Below are 16454 nucleotides of genomic sequence, written 5' to 3'. Positions count from 1 at the left end.
AAGAATATTTTGCTGAGTTGCCTTTTTCTTTGGATCATTCGGCTCTAATATTCCTTTTTGTTTCATATACCAGCTCGGGTTCGACTCCGCTCAACCCGACAGGTAGGCCGTATACATCACAAGTATTATATATTTTTTATAGAAGGCCACAAAACCTAAATTTTTTTATAAAACGATTATTTCACATGGAATTACAAGTTCTTTCAGCTCGAATTCGACTCCGCTCAACCCGATAGGTAGGCCGTATACATCATGAGTATTGTATATTTTATTATAGGAAGGCCACAAAACTTAATTCTTTTTTATAAAACGATTATTTCACATACAGAGAATTACAAGTTCTTTCTATTGCATACGGCAAGATCGAATTTCTCGAAAGGTAAACCCTAGACCCACACTATTTTGTATTGCATGTCTGTAATTACATTTGAATGTGAAGATCATCTGATCATAATCTTGTTATGTGCATGCATTTTTGTTATGATATTTATAAGATTTTATGGGTCATATCTATATGGTTTCTAGGGTTTTCTTGTATTTGATTTATAATGTTTAATCAAAGGATGTCCTGTAATGTAGTAGTATTTTAGCTTGCCTGAGCTCTATTTTCGCGTAATCTTGCCTGAAATCACTTTATTTTGCAATGGGATGATAAATATTAAAATTCGAATTTCGGGTTATCTATGATTTTTGGTTAGGGAGGGTATAGTAGTGGTAATGAACACTGGAAAGGATTTGAAATTAAATTTAGAGTTAACCTCATTGAATATATTCCTAGAGTAATAAAAAAGAAATGCAACTTCATCAGCAGGCCTCTAGTTTGATTTATATTTACAAAGAATGCATATCCAATTCACGAACACACATTCGATTAACATCTTTACAATCTTCATGTAAGTTTCTCTTTACAACTATTTTCAGTTTTATATCATTATATGCAATTAAGCTCAATTTGCTGAGTTTTGGTGACCTGTAAATTCTTCATATTATCTGTAGTTATGCCACTTTGTGATTCTTCTTTCCGCATTTATGCTATCTTTATACTCACAAACAAATCTAAATGTGTGTATATTTATGTCTGAGCCTGGAGTTTGCTTCTGAAATTGTTCAGGAATATGTTAAATCTTAAGATGTTATAAACTATTTGTGTCCTTCCAACAGAAAAACTTCAAGGTTTCTGCACAGGGGAGGTTTGAACTCTGGACATCTTCTACCACGCAAAGCACCTCCGTCACAGCTCGGGCACTCCTTGACTCTCAATTTTATGCTTTGTTTCCGTCTATAATTATTTCTATTGGTATGTACTCAATTTATCTTTGTAGTGGTGTTCTTTCCACCAATTTCAGATTTGTCTGGCTTTCAGAATCTCAGAAAAAACATATGGGATTTTGCATTTTGGCGTTTTTGTCATATATGTGAATTAGTTTACTCCTCTTATCTATAACTGTTGAAAAGGCGTTGATAATGATTTCACATAATTAGATTATGTAGGACTAACTTATGTTCTATTACATTCCTCCTTATGTCTGCTCCCGGAAGGATATTCTTTATTGAACCTCGGAAACTACACTTTTGCCATTGTGATTTTGAGACATGGTGAAGGAAACAGAATACTATGATATTTTAGGGGTCAGTGTGGATGCATCCGCTACTGAGATCAAAAAGGCCTATTATGTAAAGGTAAGGCCGCCACCATATCATCATCTTAGTTGCTCTTTGCCTCGTAGATCTTAATATTCGAATCTAAGAATATTTGTAATGTTAATAATGATAGAGGAACATAACAGTATATAGCGCCAGATGCAAATAAACAAGAGTCATTTGACCTTGTTACATATAATTTGCCTATATCATGTCCCTAAAAGCACAAAGATCTACATTTTTATGTACGAGGTGTGTGCAAACATTTGGTTATTATTATTATCACTACTATTACTTTTGTCACTGTCATCTTTTTAAAGAAAAAATAGGCTTTTTACAAAACAGAGAGAATCATTATGACAACTGTAACATACGTTAAATACATAAATCAAGTTTCATGTTTACTGCAGGCAAGAATAGTCCACCCTGACAAAAATCCTGGAGATCCAAAAGCTGCACGAAACTTCCAGGTAGTATATTTAAATTTATTTTTCTGGCATCACCTTCAAAGTTTAAGTCGACAAATTTATTATTTCTTCTTCTTAAAGCATCTGGATGCTTAACTTGCATTGTTGTAGTTGTCTTGACCTTGAAATACATTAACATACATTTGGGTAATATTTCTGTACTATACAGCTTCATAATACTCCTCTTATTGGTCTTAAGTCTAAAAGATTATTGTGATGCATACAATGCATTGAAAAAATTACTTCGTTTGCTTCCACTGCTTGTTTACTAATATTAAGATTTTTGGCCTATGACTGGTTAAATATGAAGGAACTCGGCGAAGCTTATCAGATTCTGGGCGACAGTGAGAAACGTGAAACATATGATAAAAAGGGAAAATCAGGAGTTCAGGGGTAAGTACGCCAAAAGGCATATAATAAAAAGGGAAAAATCAGGAGTTCAGGGTGAGTATGCCAAAAGAAGTTGCATAGGTTGTGTTAGGCACCTTTGTAATATATTGCATCTCCTTTCGATAATTTATATATAAAAACTTTTATTTAACGATTCAGCAACTTAAATTAGTTATGATATAACAAAAGTCAATAAATATTTTTACATGCTAAGAAATCATAGGTTTATATTATCCTTCATTAACCTGGAATAAAATTTTACGCTGTGCTTCTGGTTTATTCTGCGAAAACAAAGATGGAAGACAAAAAAAGTATTCTAATCACAGTAAGAAGTATGCATTTCCTTCAAGTGTTTCAGGTTGGAGTTTAATTCTGAAAGTCTCTGGAAATTCTTTTATTACTAAGTACTTTTTCTTTAAATGCATATATTACTTTATCCATATTATCCACCAAATTTATTCATGGGCTTCAAAGTTAAAGAAGATCGACATAGAATTATATTTTACATATTTTTATTAATGTTCTTGTTCTGTTTGAGTTGCCTGTACTTCAACATAATTTGCTTTTTATACAATCTGCCCTTTATTACTTTTCTTGTTTTCCTTCTTAGGGAGTCCATGGTGGATCCTTCAACTGTCTTTGGGATGTTATTTGGAAGTGATTTATTTGAGGATTACATTGGCCAGCTTGCATTGGCTTCAATGGCATCTGTGGAGCTGGAAATGGAGTCGGTGGTTCCTGAAGTTCGTAAAATGAAAGTCCAAGAGAAAATGAAGGCATCCTCTATTCCTTTGAATATGCTTAAATAAGACTCGATTTTATCCCACAATTGTAGTCTCATTAAAAATTTGTTTGCAAAATAAAAGACGAAGAATTCTATTTACTGCATATGCATGGTTACACAAAGCAATTTTATTCTCGTGTCATTGCATCTATATAATAAACTAACGGAACTTGAAATAAACTTTGGAACAAATATACATTTTAGATATTTGCAAATTTTGTAGATGAGACTATTTAGTTGAAATGAAGGGGATAATCCTTAGATTTGATATTAAATTCTCCATGACTCTTTATACAGGCAATACAAAAGGAGAGGGAAGAGAAGCTCATAAAAATTCTGAAAGGTCGCCTTCAACCATATGTCGCAGGTAACAAAGATGCGTTTGTAAATTGGGCAACAACAGAAGCAAGCCATCTCTCACAGGCTGGTAATCAGTTGTCCTTTCAATCTCTTTTTATGTTGTATTACATTTGTTTTTACCTGAACGTATTGACAATTATCGACGGGGTCGCTCCAATGTAATTTACCACCAAACATATTCTAGGACACAACGTTGCAAAGAACCATTCCATTATTTTTCTTTGAACTGGTGATTCTGATTTACTTGAGCTGAGTTTATCGGTTTCAGCTTTTGGAGAGGCTATGCTACATACAATTGGCTATATCTACACAAGGCAAGGTGCAAGAGAAATTGGAAAGGGTAAAAGATATATGAAGGTTCCTTTCTTAGCAGAATGGGTACGTGATAAAGGTCATATAATAAAATCTCAAGTTTCAGCAGCTTCAGGTCCGATATTTTTCCGAGTAGATTCCTTCCTTGACTATCAAGATGAGCTTGACATGCTTAATGTTAGCTATGCATGTAGGTGCTGTGTCATTGATGCAAGTACAGGAGGAGATGAAAAAGCTGAACCAAGGAGAAAACAAAGAAGACATGGTATCTAAAACCATGCAAGAAAAAAAGGACTCTATGATTCAATCTCTTTGGAAGCTTAATGTGGTAGATATTGAAGCGACATTGTCACGTGTCTGTCAAGCAGTGAGTTCCGGCATGATCTTACTTGGCATTTGTTATTCCATCTATCAGCTTGCATATCGGTTTAGTAAGGAGATCAGGTGGTCATACCATATTAAAATTTTATTTTCTTGCTTAATGAAGAGATGGAATCAGGTTGTCTGTCTGTTATTGCATACTCTCTTTTTGCTTCTTAGAGTGGATAACGTAAACCCTCTAAATCTTTCACGGTTTTCAAGAATACTCATGTGTAAGCATGTGAAACTGATTTTTCAAGAATAAAGATCACACAGAATAACCTTAAGTCAGTTTGTGAAGCTGTATGCACAATTTTTGTTCTACATTGCTTCATCCTGATTGTTGATTAGCAGGACACGTCTGATATAACACAGATTATCCTAAACCTTATAATTCAATCAGTGTTGATGTTTTAACAAAATTTATGTAGTATCAACTGGAATCTTAATGAATTATTCATTAAATCTTAAGATAAATGTTACTAGCTAGTATCCCTCTTTTAGATTGACTACAAGCATTTGATTTTTTTGCAAAATTACGTAGACTGAATGGATGCTTCTCAACACTCCAGGTTGTTAAAGATACTAATGTATCCAAGGATATTCATAGGCAACGGGCAAGAGCAATGAAAAAGCTCGGAACAATTTTCCAAGTAAGCATCAGTGTCTCGGCCCTATTATATGCCACTTCTTTTGAGATTTATGTTGATTTTGCATCTACTTTTTTCTGTAGGATTTGAATACAAAGGTTTGAAAGCTTATCCTGCTCTTCTATATTCACCTCCCCTAAAATCGATCATGACTTGTCATGAATTTATAATGGATTCTTCTGATACTATTTGTCAAATAATATGTAATAAATAGAGGATTGCAACCTGTTTTGCATCCCCTTCTCACTTTGTAAAAATTTAACGTCACTCTTGATTGCATATCAGGGTGCCAAGTCCACTTATTCCCGGGAAAACAGTCTCCGCCATGAAAGTGACAAACCTGAGGATAGCAGTGCTGCATCTAAGTGATACTTGACTTGCTGCTTCATACCAATTGGCAGCTGTTGTATGTAATGTAGCCCTATTCTGGTATAAATTGTTTTATTCAAAATTACAGGATCTTGTAGGAAATCCAAAGGGCTTTGTTTCTACCAATTAAATTTAAAAAAAAAAAAGATGTTTTCATTTTTTGAATTTTTATCAGCTCTTTCAATTGTGGGAATTTAATGAGCACTTCCATCAGAATTTTTACTATATGTAGCAAATTAAAGAATTGGTAAACTCTCTAAGTGTCTCAGCATCGGAGGAGTCCATACCAACCTTTTGAATGTAATCACTGTTGAATTTCTCGAACAGTTAAGTAATCACTCTCCTGATGAAGACTTTAACGTTGTGTGATAAATTCTTGTACCAAGTCCATTGAGAATATAAATCTGATTTTCTCTAACATGTTAGTTCCTTCCCTTATCAGTTCTACAGTATCTCACATGTCTTTGCAACTTAAACAACAATGTTGGTGTGCACTGTGCAGGGAATCCATTATAATTATAGTTAAAACATATGTATTCATTCTCAATTTCTTTTGAATCCTTTGGAGTAGACCTTTGAGCAATATAGACACCCTACAATGCAGATCATTGAAACAAACAGACCATTTTCCAAAATTTCTACAAGATTTTACCAACATTAACTCATTGAATATCTTGTTAGGTGTGAAATCAGGGAATCTTAGTAATACCAATTTTCTCAAAACTTGTGATTTTGGATTCTATAAATTATTTAAAATGTGAAAACTCAAAAAAAAATTGAAATTGTTTGAGAATTAAAAAAGATTCCAACTTTTTGAAACTAGCTTATTAAAATACGAAATATGAATCATAATTTATATGATTTACATATCAACGAACAAACTTGTTCATTGGCACATAGAGTAAACTAGAATGCTTGATGAAAAATCATTAAATAGTTGATTTAGAAAACTATTGAGTTGTTAGAAAACTTTAAGCTGGTCTCTGAAAGATCATCAAAGCAATCCATTTACAAAAATTATCAACAATTTCTTTATTTTTGGTCATCATTTAACTTTGAATATGTCTTTTGAAATTAAGTAAAATATTATCTTAATTTTAAAAAATATTTATAAGTTCGAGTTAATTATTTTTTGTAAATAATTAACTGTTCTTATTATTTTCTCTGTCAATTAACTTGATAATACACGTCGATTTTGTTTGTATTTTCAGAGACTATCAAGTCAAAACTTCACCAATTTTGTTAGAACTAAATAGAAATGGTTTGTCACGCTAACAATTTTGGCCTTATGTTTTACCTTCACCTTTTTTACTCGTCTTCAAGACCCTTATTTTAGAGATATATTTACTTCGCTCATTTTCATATACTTTTAGCACCACTTACCTGAAATTACACTTTTTTAAGATTTTTGAACTTTGTTTGCTATACACTAAATACACTAAATCCTATAATAGTGGTGTAAAAATACCACTTATCATATTGGTCGGATGAAAGGATGGAAATGTCTATTTTCAAGAATGACATGAGAAGCGGAGTTGAAACTTATTTGATTGATTCCATGAGAATAAATAAAAAACTCTTTGGATTATTATTATCCTTCTCGAAATTGAGTTTTCATTTCACTTGGTCATAAAGGGATAAGAAAGAGGTGTTGGAGAAAATACTCAACAAAGATTCTTTATTAATTAATCTCTATGCAATAAAATCAAAATGTTGAAGATTCTTTTGCAGTCTAGAACATAAAAGATTAGTTTTAAAGTAAAATTTTGATTTTAGAAAAAAACACTATTTGTATATTTTGCTATTTAGATAATAATTTTTCACAAATATTACATATTTTTTTGGTGGAAGTTGAAATATAAACTTCACTTCTAACTTTAGCATCAAATAATTATCTTTTACTAAAATCTAAATAAAATTCAATATTATAAGAAGGTTATGCCAGTGTGGTCCCGGCATGGGCTTTAAACCTGTCTAGAGCATGTTCGGAGTCTTGACACGGATAGATTGAGTGAGATGAGCGTGGGTCCGTGTGGATGATATCGTGTGCAATATCATGTAGCGGGTGAGTGATACCATGTAGAGGGAGTTTTCTTGTTTTTATTTATTTTATATTTAAGAATTTTTATTTGATTATTTATATATGTTGTATGTATATATAACGAACATAAGGGTGAATGCAAAATATGTGTAGATTTTAATGAATTGTAAATGATTTTATTGTTAAGCGGAGTCTAGCGAATTAGAGAAAAGTATCGTAGAATTGATATAAACTTCTTAGAATTTAAGTAGATCTCTTTAGAATTTTGTGGATTATTGAACGACTTTTAGAAACATAATATATACCGAGTAATACCACATAATTCATATTATATAAAATCCAAAATAATTCATTAATTTTTGATATCATCAGTTTTAATGAATCGTTAATAATCTTAGTTAAATATCATCAGATTTTGAAGTATAATTTATAATCTTAATTAAATATCATTATTGTTTTTTGAGGACAATCTAAAATCCTAATTGAATATCTCCATATTATAATATATTTTTTAAAATTCAAATTAGATACATCTAAATTTTGGAAATGTAAATATTCTTAAAAATTCCAATTAAATACACCCTTTTATATCTCAGATACTTAATATTAACTGAATGCTACTTATTTAAAGTTTATTAGACTACAATATCAAAATCAATTATAATCCGCGAATCCCTTATAAGAAAATATATTATTATTAATTAATCAAATTCAAAATAAATACATCTTCTTTCTTTTTTTGAAATAAAATAAATACATCTACTTATTCACCAACAAAACTTTATTAGTTAATTATTAATTATTGCAGGATTTTAAAGACAAAATTTAATAGTTAATGTATGGTTATTACTTATTAGAAAATATAAATATGATTAACGGCCGTCTCAACAAACTCTAACGCCGTCAACCAGCCGTCAACTACGACTCTCTTTTCTCACCTGCTGCAATTACAGAAGACGAACAATCTTGTTTCTCTCCCACCTATACTTACAAACACACACACACACTTCTCTCTCGTCTCTGTTCATCACCTCCTTCCCGCAATCAAAAGGTTGTCTCATCTCTCTCTCTCTGTCTCTGTCTCTCTCCCCTCTCTCTGTCTGTCTGTCTCTCTCTGTGCTCTCTCTCCCCTCTCTCTCTCTGTTTATGTGAGAGTTTGATGAGATAAAATAGGGAAATATATGGATATAGAATGATTGATGTTGGAATTAATTGTTTGTTAGCAATAAATTCGGATCTATTTGACTATACTACTGTTTGATTATTTCTATTTTTAGGTATTTTTTATTATTTTTTTGTGCGATTTAGGCTCAGTGCTCACTCTATTTCCTCGAAATTAGCAGCTGAAATAGACTGATTATATGTTTTGTCTTAATTAATTTTTATTAGGTTTTATTTTTAGGTTTTAATTGAATGATGTTGTTTGATATGGATTGGAATTGATTTGCGATATCTAGAATCGAGACAGAGTGATGAGGTTTAGAATTGAGTTGTTTGGGATAGCGAAGATGTTGGGTGAAAATGTGATGCCTGTGCCTGGTACGATAAGTTTTGTCATAGTTTAGTTGGTTGTGTTTATGATTTCTTGTTTGATGCTTGTCTGGAGATTATGTAAGAAGCTGACGATTATGTTAGGTAGTGGTTTTTGTGACAGATGTGTGTGATAGTGATAACTAGACATTGGGTATTGGTTTTTGTTTGAAGGAAATTGTTTTCTTTTTATGCATTTATTATGTAATATTCGATGTTTCTTTGGAATACTTCTTTAAGTTCTACGTTCTATCACAATGATGTATAATTTTACACTTAAATGATTAATATAGAAATATGCGTTGTTTGAGATTAGGTACTTCTATGCAAATATGTCAATGCTTGATCTTTTGGCAAGCTGTTCATGTATATTTGCAAATTAGTCATCTGCGATATGGTTCACTATGGCCGTTAATTTTGTAATAATAAGATTTAAGTGCTAATTTTGCTTTAATTATGGCAGAGAATTGGCGGGTTTGGTTTTAGATAATCGAAGTAATCACGAGTGATCTCACTTGGCATTGCAGTTCCTGTTACTTGTGGTTGTTTTATATTGTGAATGTGACTGAGCATGGGGTCTGCCTGTTGTGTTGCTGCTAAAGATAGGACTATAACTAATGGATCTAGCAGAGAAATAGTACAGAGGAATGTGCGGAATTCACCGTCATGGAGCTTTCGTTGGGATAATCGAAGGCGAGTGGCGGGAGAGGAGACATCATTGACATGGTCATCTGATGGTATCAGCAGGAATGATGGGCTGGATTTTAAATCTAGGACAACTGTAGGAAGCGCTTATGCATCTGAAGAGGGTAGTCCAATTAATAGTTCTCAAAATCTTATGTGGCAGAAGTCTCCTGTTGCTGAGGGAAATAGAGGGACTTTGACAATCCCCCCTTCAGGTATTATCTCAGTGAAATAAGAACTACCTTCGTTCTAAACTATGTTTACTGTGGTACTTGTATCTTTTCTTCTCAACACTAAATTAGATCAAACAAATTATTCTTATTAATTCTTTTATGGCATCATTTGTCATCAATGAAGTGTCTAATATTAGCTTACAGGGAATATAAGGTTATTGACATCAATTACTGCGGGTGCTTAGAACTTTTATGTTTGGGATCATTGAGATCTTAGCAGTGTAAATTGTGTAGATCAAACATTAGTAAAACTTGTTGTGATAGAATGATTCTATATGTTTGTTCAAAGTCTCATTGTTGTTCATCAATATTCTAGCTGTCTCTAGCATACTGGAAAATTGTTGGGTTAATCTTTGTTGACACTTATGTTGTGTTTGGTTGGGTGAATGAAATGAAATTAGAACTTTATAGTGGGTTATTGTTCAAAAATTTCATTCCTTCCCTCTTTTCATTCCTAACAACCTAGACTAGAGCTTAAACCTTCCAATTTGAGAAGGAATGCTTCTATCTCCCTCATACCAATTTCTTTCCTAAATCTCATCATAAAATTTTTGCACTCACTCAATTTTTTAAATGTTCCCTACCTTATTTGTTTTCCACAACTTCACTCTTTCCATTCCATTTTCCCTAACCAAACACAACAACGTTAAGTGATTTGACTATTGTTAAGTTAATATTATTTATACTACACGAGTTCTTCTTGCAGGAGTTTTGTTAAAGACTATTACTGGTTTGATGCTTCATGATTCTTGAATGGCAAGAGCTTGTGTTTAGTGTTTCGTTCTTAAATTTTCTTTTCAGATGCATCAATTGCTTACCATGTAGTGCAATGTATAACATGTCATTGTCTTTATTCGCAGATCCACCAGTCTCCGGAAATTCCATGGAGGTACTGTACAAAATAATTGTTTGTTGTTGGTAACATGCATTATTATATTTATCATAAATAATCTTCTTAGAATTTTCTTTCTAGGTGAAAGATTCTAGGGCGTCGCCTACAATCTCAGACTTGTCAACCACAAAGATGTCTCCTTCGATGCGTTCAGTTTCATCCTTTTCAGCATCTCCATTGTCATCCAAGAGTCATGTGCTTCCCTTGAGCTCAACTCCATCGAGATGGCCTCGTCGTTCTCCAGGACACCAGCTATTACGGCAAGTATCTGATAGCCGGATTCGAAGACTCAAGTCACCAAGTTTCTCAATTTCAGAGGAAGGTTCTCCTTTTGTGCTCCCTGGGTGGAGTTATGAATCAATTGGGATGTCTCAAGGCGGATCTTCAGATAACTGGGCTATTCCTGAGTTTACTGAGCTCATGCCAACATCTCATAGAGAGAGGTGGTCGTTTGATAGTGATTCAATGGGCATGATTCGTCATAAACTATCCAGATCTAGTGGTCGTAGTTTTTCTTCTCCACCTACTGAGGTTAAAACTTGTGGGCTTTGTGCAAAGCTTATAACTCAGAGATCTTCGTGGGGTAGTCAGAAAATCATGGCAAATAATGAGCTTGCTGTGCATGCGGTATTAATCTGTGGACACGTTTACCATGCTGAGTGCCTGGAGAAAATGACACCAGAGGTTAGCAAGTATGACCCTGCCTGCCCAGTTTGTACATTAGGGGAGAAACAGGCCTTTAAATTATCTGAAAAAGCAATGAGAGCTGAAATGGATTTAATGACTAGAATCAGCAAGAAATTAAGGAGTCGAGTTGTGGGCAGTGATCTCAGCAGTGAATCTGTTGTATTTGATCGTCAAAGAAGTAGTGGTCTGGAGAGTAGAGGTTATAAATTAAGCACAAGTTCGAGTATGAAGAGCTCTTTTGCGAAACCATTCTTTAAGAGACGTTTTTCATTTGGGTCAAAGGGGTCTAAATCTCCATCTGAGAACCATTCTACTCGAAAGAGTGGGTTATTCTGGTCAAAATCTAGCAAGAAGTAAGCTTTTCTGTGGCCCTGCAGAGGAATGCGCCCCTGTTTCACAGGTATGCATGTTTCCTATGCTTACAGTCACAAGTGATGCAGCACAAAGGTTTTTCTATATTGGCACCATAACTAATTCTAGTTTTTCACTCTATAAGTCCGATATGAGAATTCTGTGCAATATCAGTTAATTCTATACAAATCAGTTTCAGTTTTTTGATGTGAAATTTGAATGGCCAGAGATAATTTTAATATTATCTCACGTCTTTATCCCTTCCTAAGTTTGTTCTTCCAAATTCTTCTTATTCAAAGAGAAGAAGATATTAGCCTTTTCTATTTCAAGATAGTGTTGTTAAATGCTCTATCCAAATTCCAAATCATGCACTCTTGGATAAGATGGTGAGTACTTAGTATGTTGCACGTTGGTGTGGTTGCATTTTAATATAGCAAGGTTACTCACTAAAATAATGCTAATTTATCATAAGCTAATGTTTATGCTGCTATATGCCCTTTTTGTGTGGTCATGCTGAACTGATACGTAACCCGTATTGCTTACAGGCTCTGTAATCGATCATTTTCTGTGATGTTTAATGATTATAAAACATCAAAGTAGGAAGGGGGAGCAATGATAGTCATCCGATCATACGTAGGGTTTACTGTATCGACAACCATATTCAAGCAGGAACACTATAGCATATGAAGATATACCCTCGAGGGTTGTGAAACTGATACGCAGGGGAATGATTTATTCAGTATATATCACAAGATTGTAGAAGATAATATATTTATGCTGCCTTCTTAGTATTTCATAAATTAAAATTTCATTTGGTGGACTAATATATAACTGCATTGAATTTGTCTTGGTGTCAGATACCTCTTGTTTACAATACTGGTTATTTGTTATGTTTGTACTGTACTGTTTATTCATGTTTAAGTGCTGCCGGTCTGGTGCAGCGGTGCTTTTGTCAAGTAACTCCGGTTACTAAGCAGTAGGGTATGATTAGCTAGTCTGGCATCAATTACTCTTAAATGGTCGCTGTGAGCCCGTGACTACATGGTATTAAGGGATTCGGGTTGTAGTTTTTCTATTAGACTATTAGGTATGGGTTTGGTTTATTTCAAACTCGGTGGTTAATTTTTTACTTCAAACTTACAAGGTACAGGATTTTGATTATCAAAGGAGGTGGGAATTAAACATGGAGGAGATGAAGTAGGTGGGCATGAAACATGGGCTTGAGCCTTGAGGAATCATTTTTCTTTTATTTTATTTTCATGTCTATATATATCATTAAATTCAAATAATTAGTACCAAATGAAGATGACTCGAAATTATATAAAAAAATTATTTCTAGAATATTTTTAACTAATTATAATTAATCACTTATATTTTAAATTAGAGATGCTTTCAACTAAACTTATGATATTATATTTGATACTATACATACCATTGCAATCTGATTTATGGTTCTAATTCCATATCATCTTTCGAACCAATTGACCCTTAAACAGCAACGGGACCCTTTATGTATCCTTATTTTCTTGAACATAAATAGTTTACAACCATATGAATTTTGAGTTATTTATATGTCAAATATAAAACTTATTAATGTAATTTAATTTATTAATTATTATTATTCAAATATTATATTTACTTTTAACTAGTAATCCCTTTGTTCCCTTTTACATGTACATTTTGGTTTTCAAAAAGTCAAATTGACCAAATTTTGACTAAACATGAAAAATTATTTATTTATTATTTTTAATATCTAAAAGTTGCATATTAAAAAAGACTAAATATACTTTCGAATGATGTCATTTTTATTATTTTTTTCGACTATATTATACATGTAAATTTCAATGAAAATATAGTCAATTTGACTAGTCAAAGATCAACATGGACATGTAAAAGGAGACGGAGAGAATATTATTTAAATATGAATATATTAGTTTTGGTTTTTCATTTCTCAAATATGTGTTAAAAATGAAATAACTAATATGTATAAAATATTACTCCCGTCTGGCCAATTGTTTACGTTTAGTTTGGGCGTCGAGGTTAATAAATATGTATAAAATAGTGGAAAATGAAAGAAAAGTGGTTGCAGACCCTTGATTTTTACCGAATGAAAGGGAGATAATGGTGTAACATTAACATGAAAAGAGAGAAAAAGTCGAAAGTGATGAGACTTAGGGGCCGTTTGGGTGAACGTAAAATAAGTGCTTCTTGATTAAAGTAAAAAAGTGAAGTAGAAGTTAGAAGTTTATAAGTGATCAAAGTGTTTGGAAAAAAAGCATAAGCTTCTAAAAAGTACTTCTACTTTTTTATACAAACGGATGAAGAAAAGTAGAAACCGACTTCTTTGGAAAAGAAGTACTTCTCGTGAATGGCCAAACAGGCCCTTAGTATTGATTATTTTTGTCAAGATTTGAAATATAAAGAAGTGATGATACAACCAAAAAGAAAAGGGTAAAAATGTTGGGATTCATTTGACTATTTTTGTTTCGTTCGAGTTTAATAATATAAAATCAAATACACTTACAGATAAGAATATTATCTCCGTTAAAGAAAGATGAGAATCCATCGTAATGCGAGCCAAAGGGTAAACAGGTGTTGCACCATGTTCTGTTACGTGGCAGTCTCTTCTACCTCTGCATACACGTGTTATTGCCTCAGTTGCATGCAGAAGCTCCCAACGCTCCACGTGTCCTTCAACTTTTAAACTAACCACTTCTATATAATCCCCTGCAATTCTCATCCCCTTTCATATTATCAAAATCTATCCTCTCATAAAAATATTTCTTATATATTTGTTTGGTTCATCTATTTGATTTTAGTGTGATAAAGAGATATGGCAGATTTAAGAGATGAGAAGGGGAATCCGATTCAGCTGACTGATCAGCATGGAAATCCTGTTCAGTTGACTGATGAGTATGGGAACCCTGTTCATATTACCGGCGTTGCCACCACCGGAGCTACTACCGGCCATCATGATCATGGTGTTGGTGGCGCCTCGCATGGCGGTGTGGGGTCCACGGGACTCGGCGGTGTAGCTGGTGCTGCTGGACTTGCTGGTGCAACTGCTGCTGCTGCTACTCATGGTGGTAGTCATGGTGGTACTGGAACTCATGGTGTGGGACCCACTGGAGTCGGTGCAGCTCACGGTGGTACCGGAACCACCACTGGACTTGGTACTGGGACTGGAACCACCGGACAGACTCATGGGATGGGGCCTACTGGGATTGGTGGAACTCATGGGGTGGGGTCCACTGGGATTGGTGGAGCTCATGGGGGTACTGGTGTGTTAGGGCAGACCCATGGGATGGGGCCTACCGGGACTGGTGCCGCTCATGGTGGTCTGGGGACTGGACAGAGTGGACTGGGAAGTAGCTATGCCACTCATGGTGGCCTTGGGACAGGGATTGGCACCGGCTCGGCTCCAGCCAGTGCAGGTAGTCATGCGCATGCACCGGGGAAGAAGACCGCCTTGGGAGAGCAGCTTCACCGCTCCAGCAGTTCAAGCTCCAGCTCGGTCAGTATTATATTAAATTTATTCGAACTCTCGACATCCGGTAACGAGAGACGGAAATACCGATTTGGTTTAATTGAGTCTGTATTGATATATGTTGTTGTTAATTTGTTTGATTGTGTAGGAGGATGATGGGCAAGGTGGGAGAAGGAAGAAGGGATTCACAACGAAGATAAAGGAGAAACTGGGAGGCGGAAAGCACAAGAAGGACGAGCACACCACCGTGGCCACCACCAAGACCACGACGGCAGCTCATCCCGGAGGGGCGGCTGTGGCGGTGGAGCATCACGAGCATGAGAAGAAGAGTATGCTGGATAAGATAAAGGACAAGCTCCCCGGTCACCACAGCCCTACGTCTCACTAAAAATGTTGTGGGGTTTAATCTCTTTTGGTTTAAAGACAATGCTGTGTGTTGTAAAAACCGATGATTGGTTATGTAACAATAATTGTGCTGTTTCTTAGCTCAGTTGCTTTGTTTCTTAGGTTGGTTTGTGTCGTCGATGTTTCTCCTTTGCGTTGTAATATTACCTTTTCTTTGTGTTAAATCAAAATTTATTTTATCTTAGCAAAATACATAAGCTATCTATTTAGAAATGACAAATAACAAATGATTATATAGTATTCTTTGTGTTAAATGAAAATATATCTTGCAAAATAAGCTATCTATTTAGAAATGACAAATGATTTCATCATACACAGCAACCTCCTTCCCATATATAACAACTTCCATCTTCTTAAGAATATCAGCATGCTCTGCACTCAGCAACCACAATCAATTTTATTGTTAATATTACTCGCAAGTTCTCCGGCGGCTGCATAAGAATTGTTAATAGAGAGAAGTGAGTTTAATTGTCATATGTACTGCATAAAAATTGTGTACAGTAGTATAAGTTGTACCTTGATCAAGTTATTTGTTTTTTCCCGATCATCCTCGATTGAAACGCCAAGGGAATTTACGAAAGACTTAGATTTAGAAGCGGATACAGAAAATTGAGGGAATTTACGAAGAAAGACTTAGATTTAGAAGCAGATACAGAAAATTTAATAATAAACAACTGGTATTATTTCAAACTCACCGTCAAAATTAGAATGAATTTTATTCTATTTTTTTTAAATGAATTTTTTTTTTATTCACAAATAATATTTTTTACAGGAACAGATCCCGTGGGAGGATGACCCGAGACTATGAAAT

The 16454-nt window shown here is 34.2% G+C and overlaps 3 protein-coding genes across 6 annotated transcripts; all 3 read left to right on the top strand.

Annotated features, from left to right (window-relative positions):
* The first annotated feature begins 140 nt into the window (after positions 1 to 140).
* LOC108202816 (chaperone protein dnaJ 10) lies at positions 141 to 5455 on the top strand. 3 transcript variants are annotated; one of them, XM_064084101.1, is made up of 13 exons: positions 141 to 236; positions 329 to 379; positions 1162 to 1297; positions 1540 to 1680; positions 2052 to 2111; positions 2419 to 2501; positions 3109 to 3274; positions 3580 to 3709; positions 3911 to 4069; positions 4137 to 4321; positions 4887 to 4967; positions 5048 to 5062; positions 5250 to 5455. In XM_064084101.1, the coding sequence occupies exons 4-13, from the start codon at positions 1594 to 1596 to the stop codon at positions 5331 to 5333; spliced, it is 1050 nt and encodes a 349-aa protein (XP_063940171.1). In that variant the 5' UTR covers positions 141 to 236; positions 329 to 379; positions 1162 to 1297; positions 1540 to 1593; the 3' UTR covers positions 5334 to 5455. The 3 variants fall into 3 exon arrangements, with proteins under 3 accessions (XP_063940171.1, XP_063940172.1, XP_063940173.1); XM_064084102.1 differs by having other exon boundaries at positions 145 to 236; positions 4149 to 4321; XM_064084103.1 differs by lacking the exon at positions 5048 to 5062 and having other exon boundaries at positions 146 to 236; positions 4149 to 4321.
* A 2815-nt stretch (positions 5456 to 8270) lies between these two features.
* On the top strand, positions 8271 to 12607 carry LOC108202815 (uncharacterized). Of its 2 annotated transcripts, none has more exons than XM_017371356.2 (5): positions 8271 to 8425; positions 9368 to 9803; positions 10682 to 10710; positions 10795 to 11800; positions 12297 to 12607. In XM_017371356.2, the coding sequence occupies exons 2-4, from the start codon at positions 9476 to 9478 to the stop codon at positions 11755 to 11757; spliced, it is 1320 nt and encodes a 439-aa protein (XP_017226845.1). In that variant the 5' UTR covers positions 8271 to 8425; positions 9368 to 9475; the 3' UTR covers positions 11758 to 11800; positions 12297 to 12607. The 2 variants fall into 2 exon arrangements, with proteins under 2 accessions (XP_017226845.1, XP_017226846.1); XM_017371357.2 differs by having other exon boundaries at positions 8288 to 8425; positions 9432 to 9803; positions 12297 to 12434.
* Positions 12608 to 14495: 1888 nt separating this feature from the next.
* LOC108202074 (embryogenic cell protein 40) lies at positions 14496 to 15849 on the top strand. Its single transcript, XM_017370450.2, has 2 exons — positions 14496 to 15265; positions 15387 to 15849. The coding sequence occupies exons 1-2, from the start codon at positions 14585 to 14587 to the stop codon at positions 15624 to 15626; spliced, it is 921 nt and encodes a 306-aa protein (XP_017225939.1). The 5' UTR covers positions 14496 to 14584; the 3' UTR covers positions 15627 to 15849.
* The last annotated feature ends 605 nt before the right edge of the window (positions 15850 to 16454 follow it).

The sequence above is a fragment of the Daucus carota genome, chromosome 9 (assembly GCF_001625215.2).
Source record: "Daucus carota subsp. sativus chromosome 9, DH1 v3.0, whole genome shotgun sequence".
NCBI classification, from domain to species: domain Eukaryota; kingdom Viridiplantae; phylum Streptophyta; class Magnoliopsida; order Apiales; family Apiaceae; genus Daucus; species Daucus carota.
The sequence above is the reverse complement of the archived record's forward strand: the minus strand, read 5'-3'. Positions and strand labels throughout refer to the sequence as shown.

Coding starts and splice junctions, on each gene's coding strand:
- LOC108202815 (XM_017371356.2), top strand. CDS start 9,476: ATGGGGTCTGCCTGTTGTGTTGCTGCTAAAGATAGGACTATAACTAAT. Junction 9,804..10,681: donor TTTGACAATCCCCCCTTCAG/GTATTATCTCAG, acceptor CTTTATTCGCAG/ATCCACCAGTCTCCGGAAAT. Junction 10,711..10,794: donor TCTCCGGAAATTCCATGGAG/GTACTGTACAAA, acceptor TTTTCTTTCTAG/GTGAAAGATTCTAGGGCGTC.
- LOC108202816 (XM_064084101.1), top strand. CDS start 1,594: ATGGTGAAGGAAACAGAATACTATGATATTTTAGGGGTCAGTGTGGAT. Junction 1,681..2,051: donor AAAAGGCCTATTATGTAAAG/GTAAGGCCGCCA, acceptor TGTTTACTGCAG/GCAAGAATAGTCCACCCTGA. Junction 2,502..3,108: donor GGAAAATCAGGAGTTCAGGG/GTAAGTACGCCA, acceptor TTTCCTTCTTAG/GGAGTCCATGGTGGATCCTT.
- LOC108202074 (XM_017370450.2), top strand. CDS start 14,585: ATGGCAGATTTAAGAGATGAGAAGGGGAATCCGATTCAGCTGACTGAT. Junction 15,266..15,386: donor GCAGTTCAAGCTCCAGCTCG/GTCAGTATTATA, acceptor TTGATTGTGTAG/GAGGATGATGGGCAAGGTGG.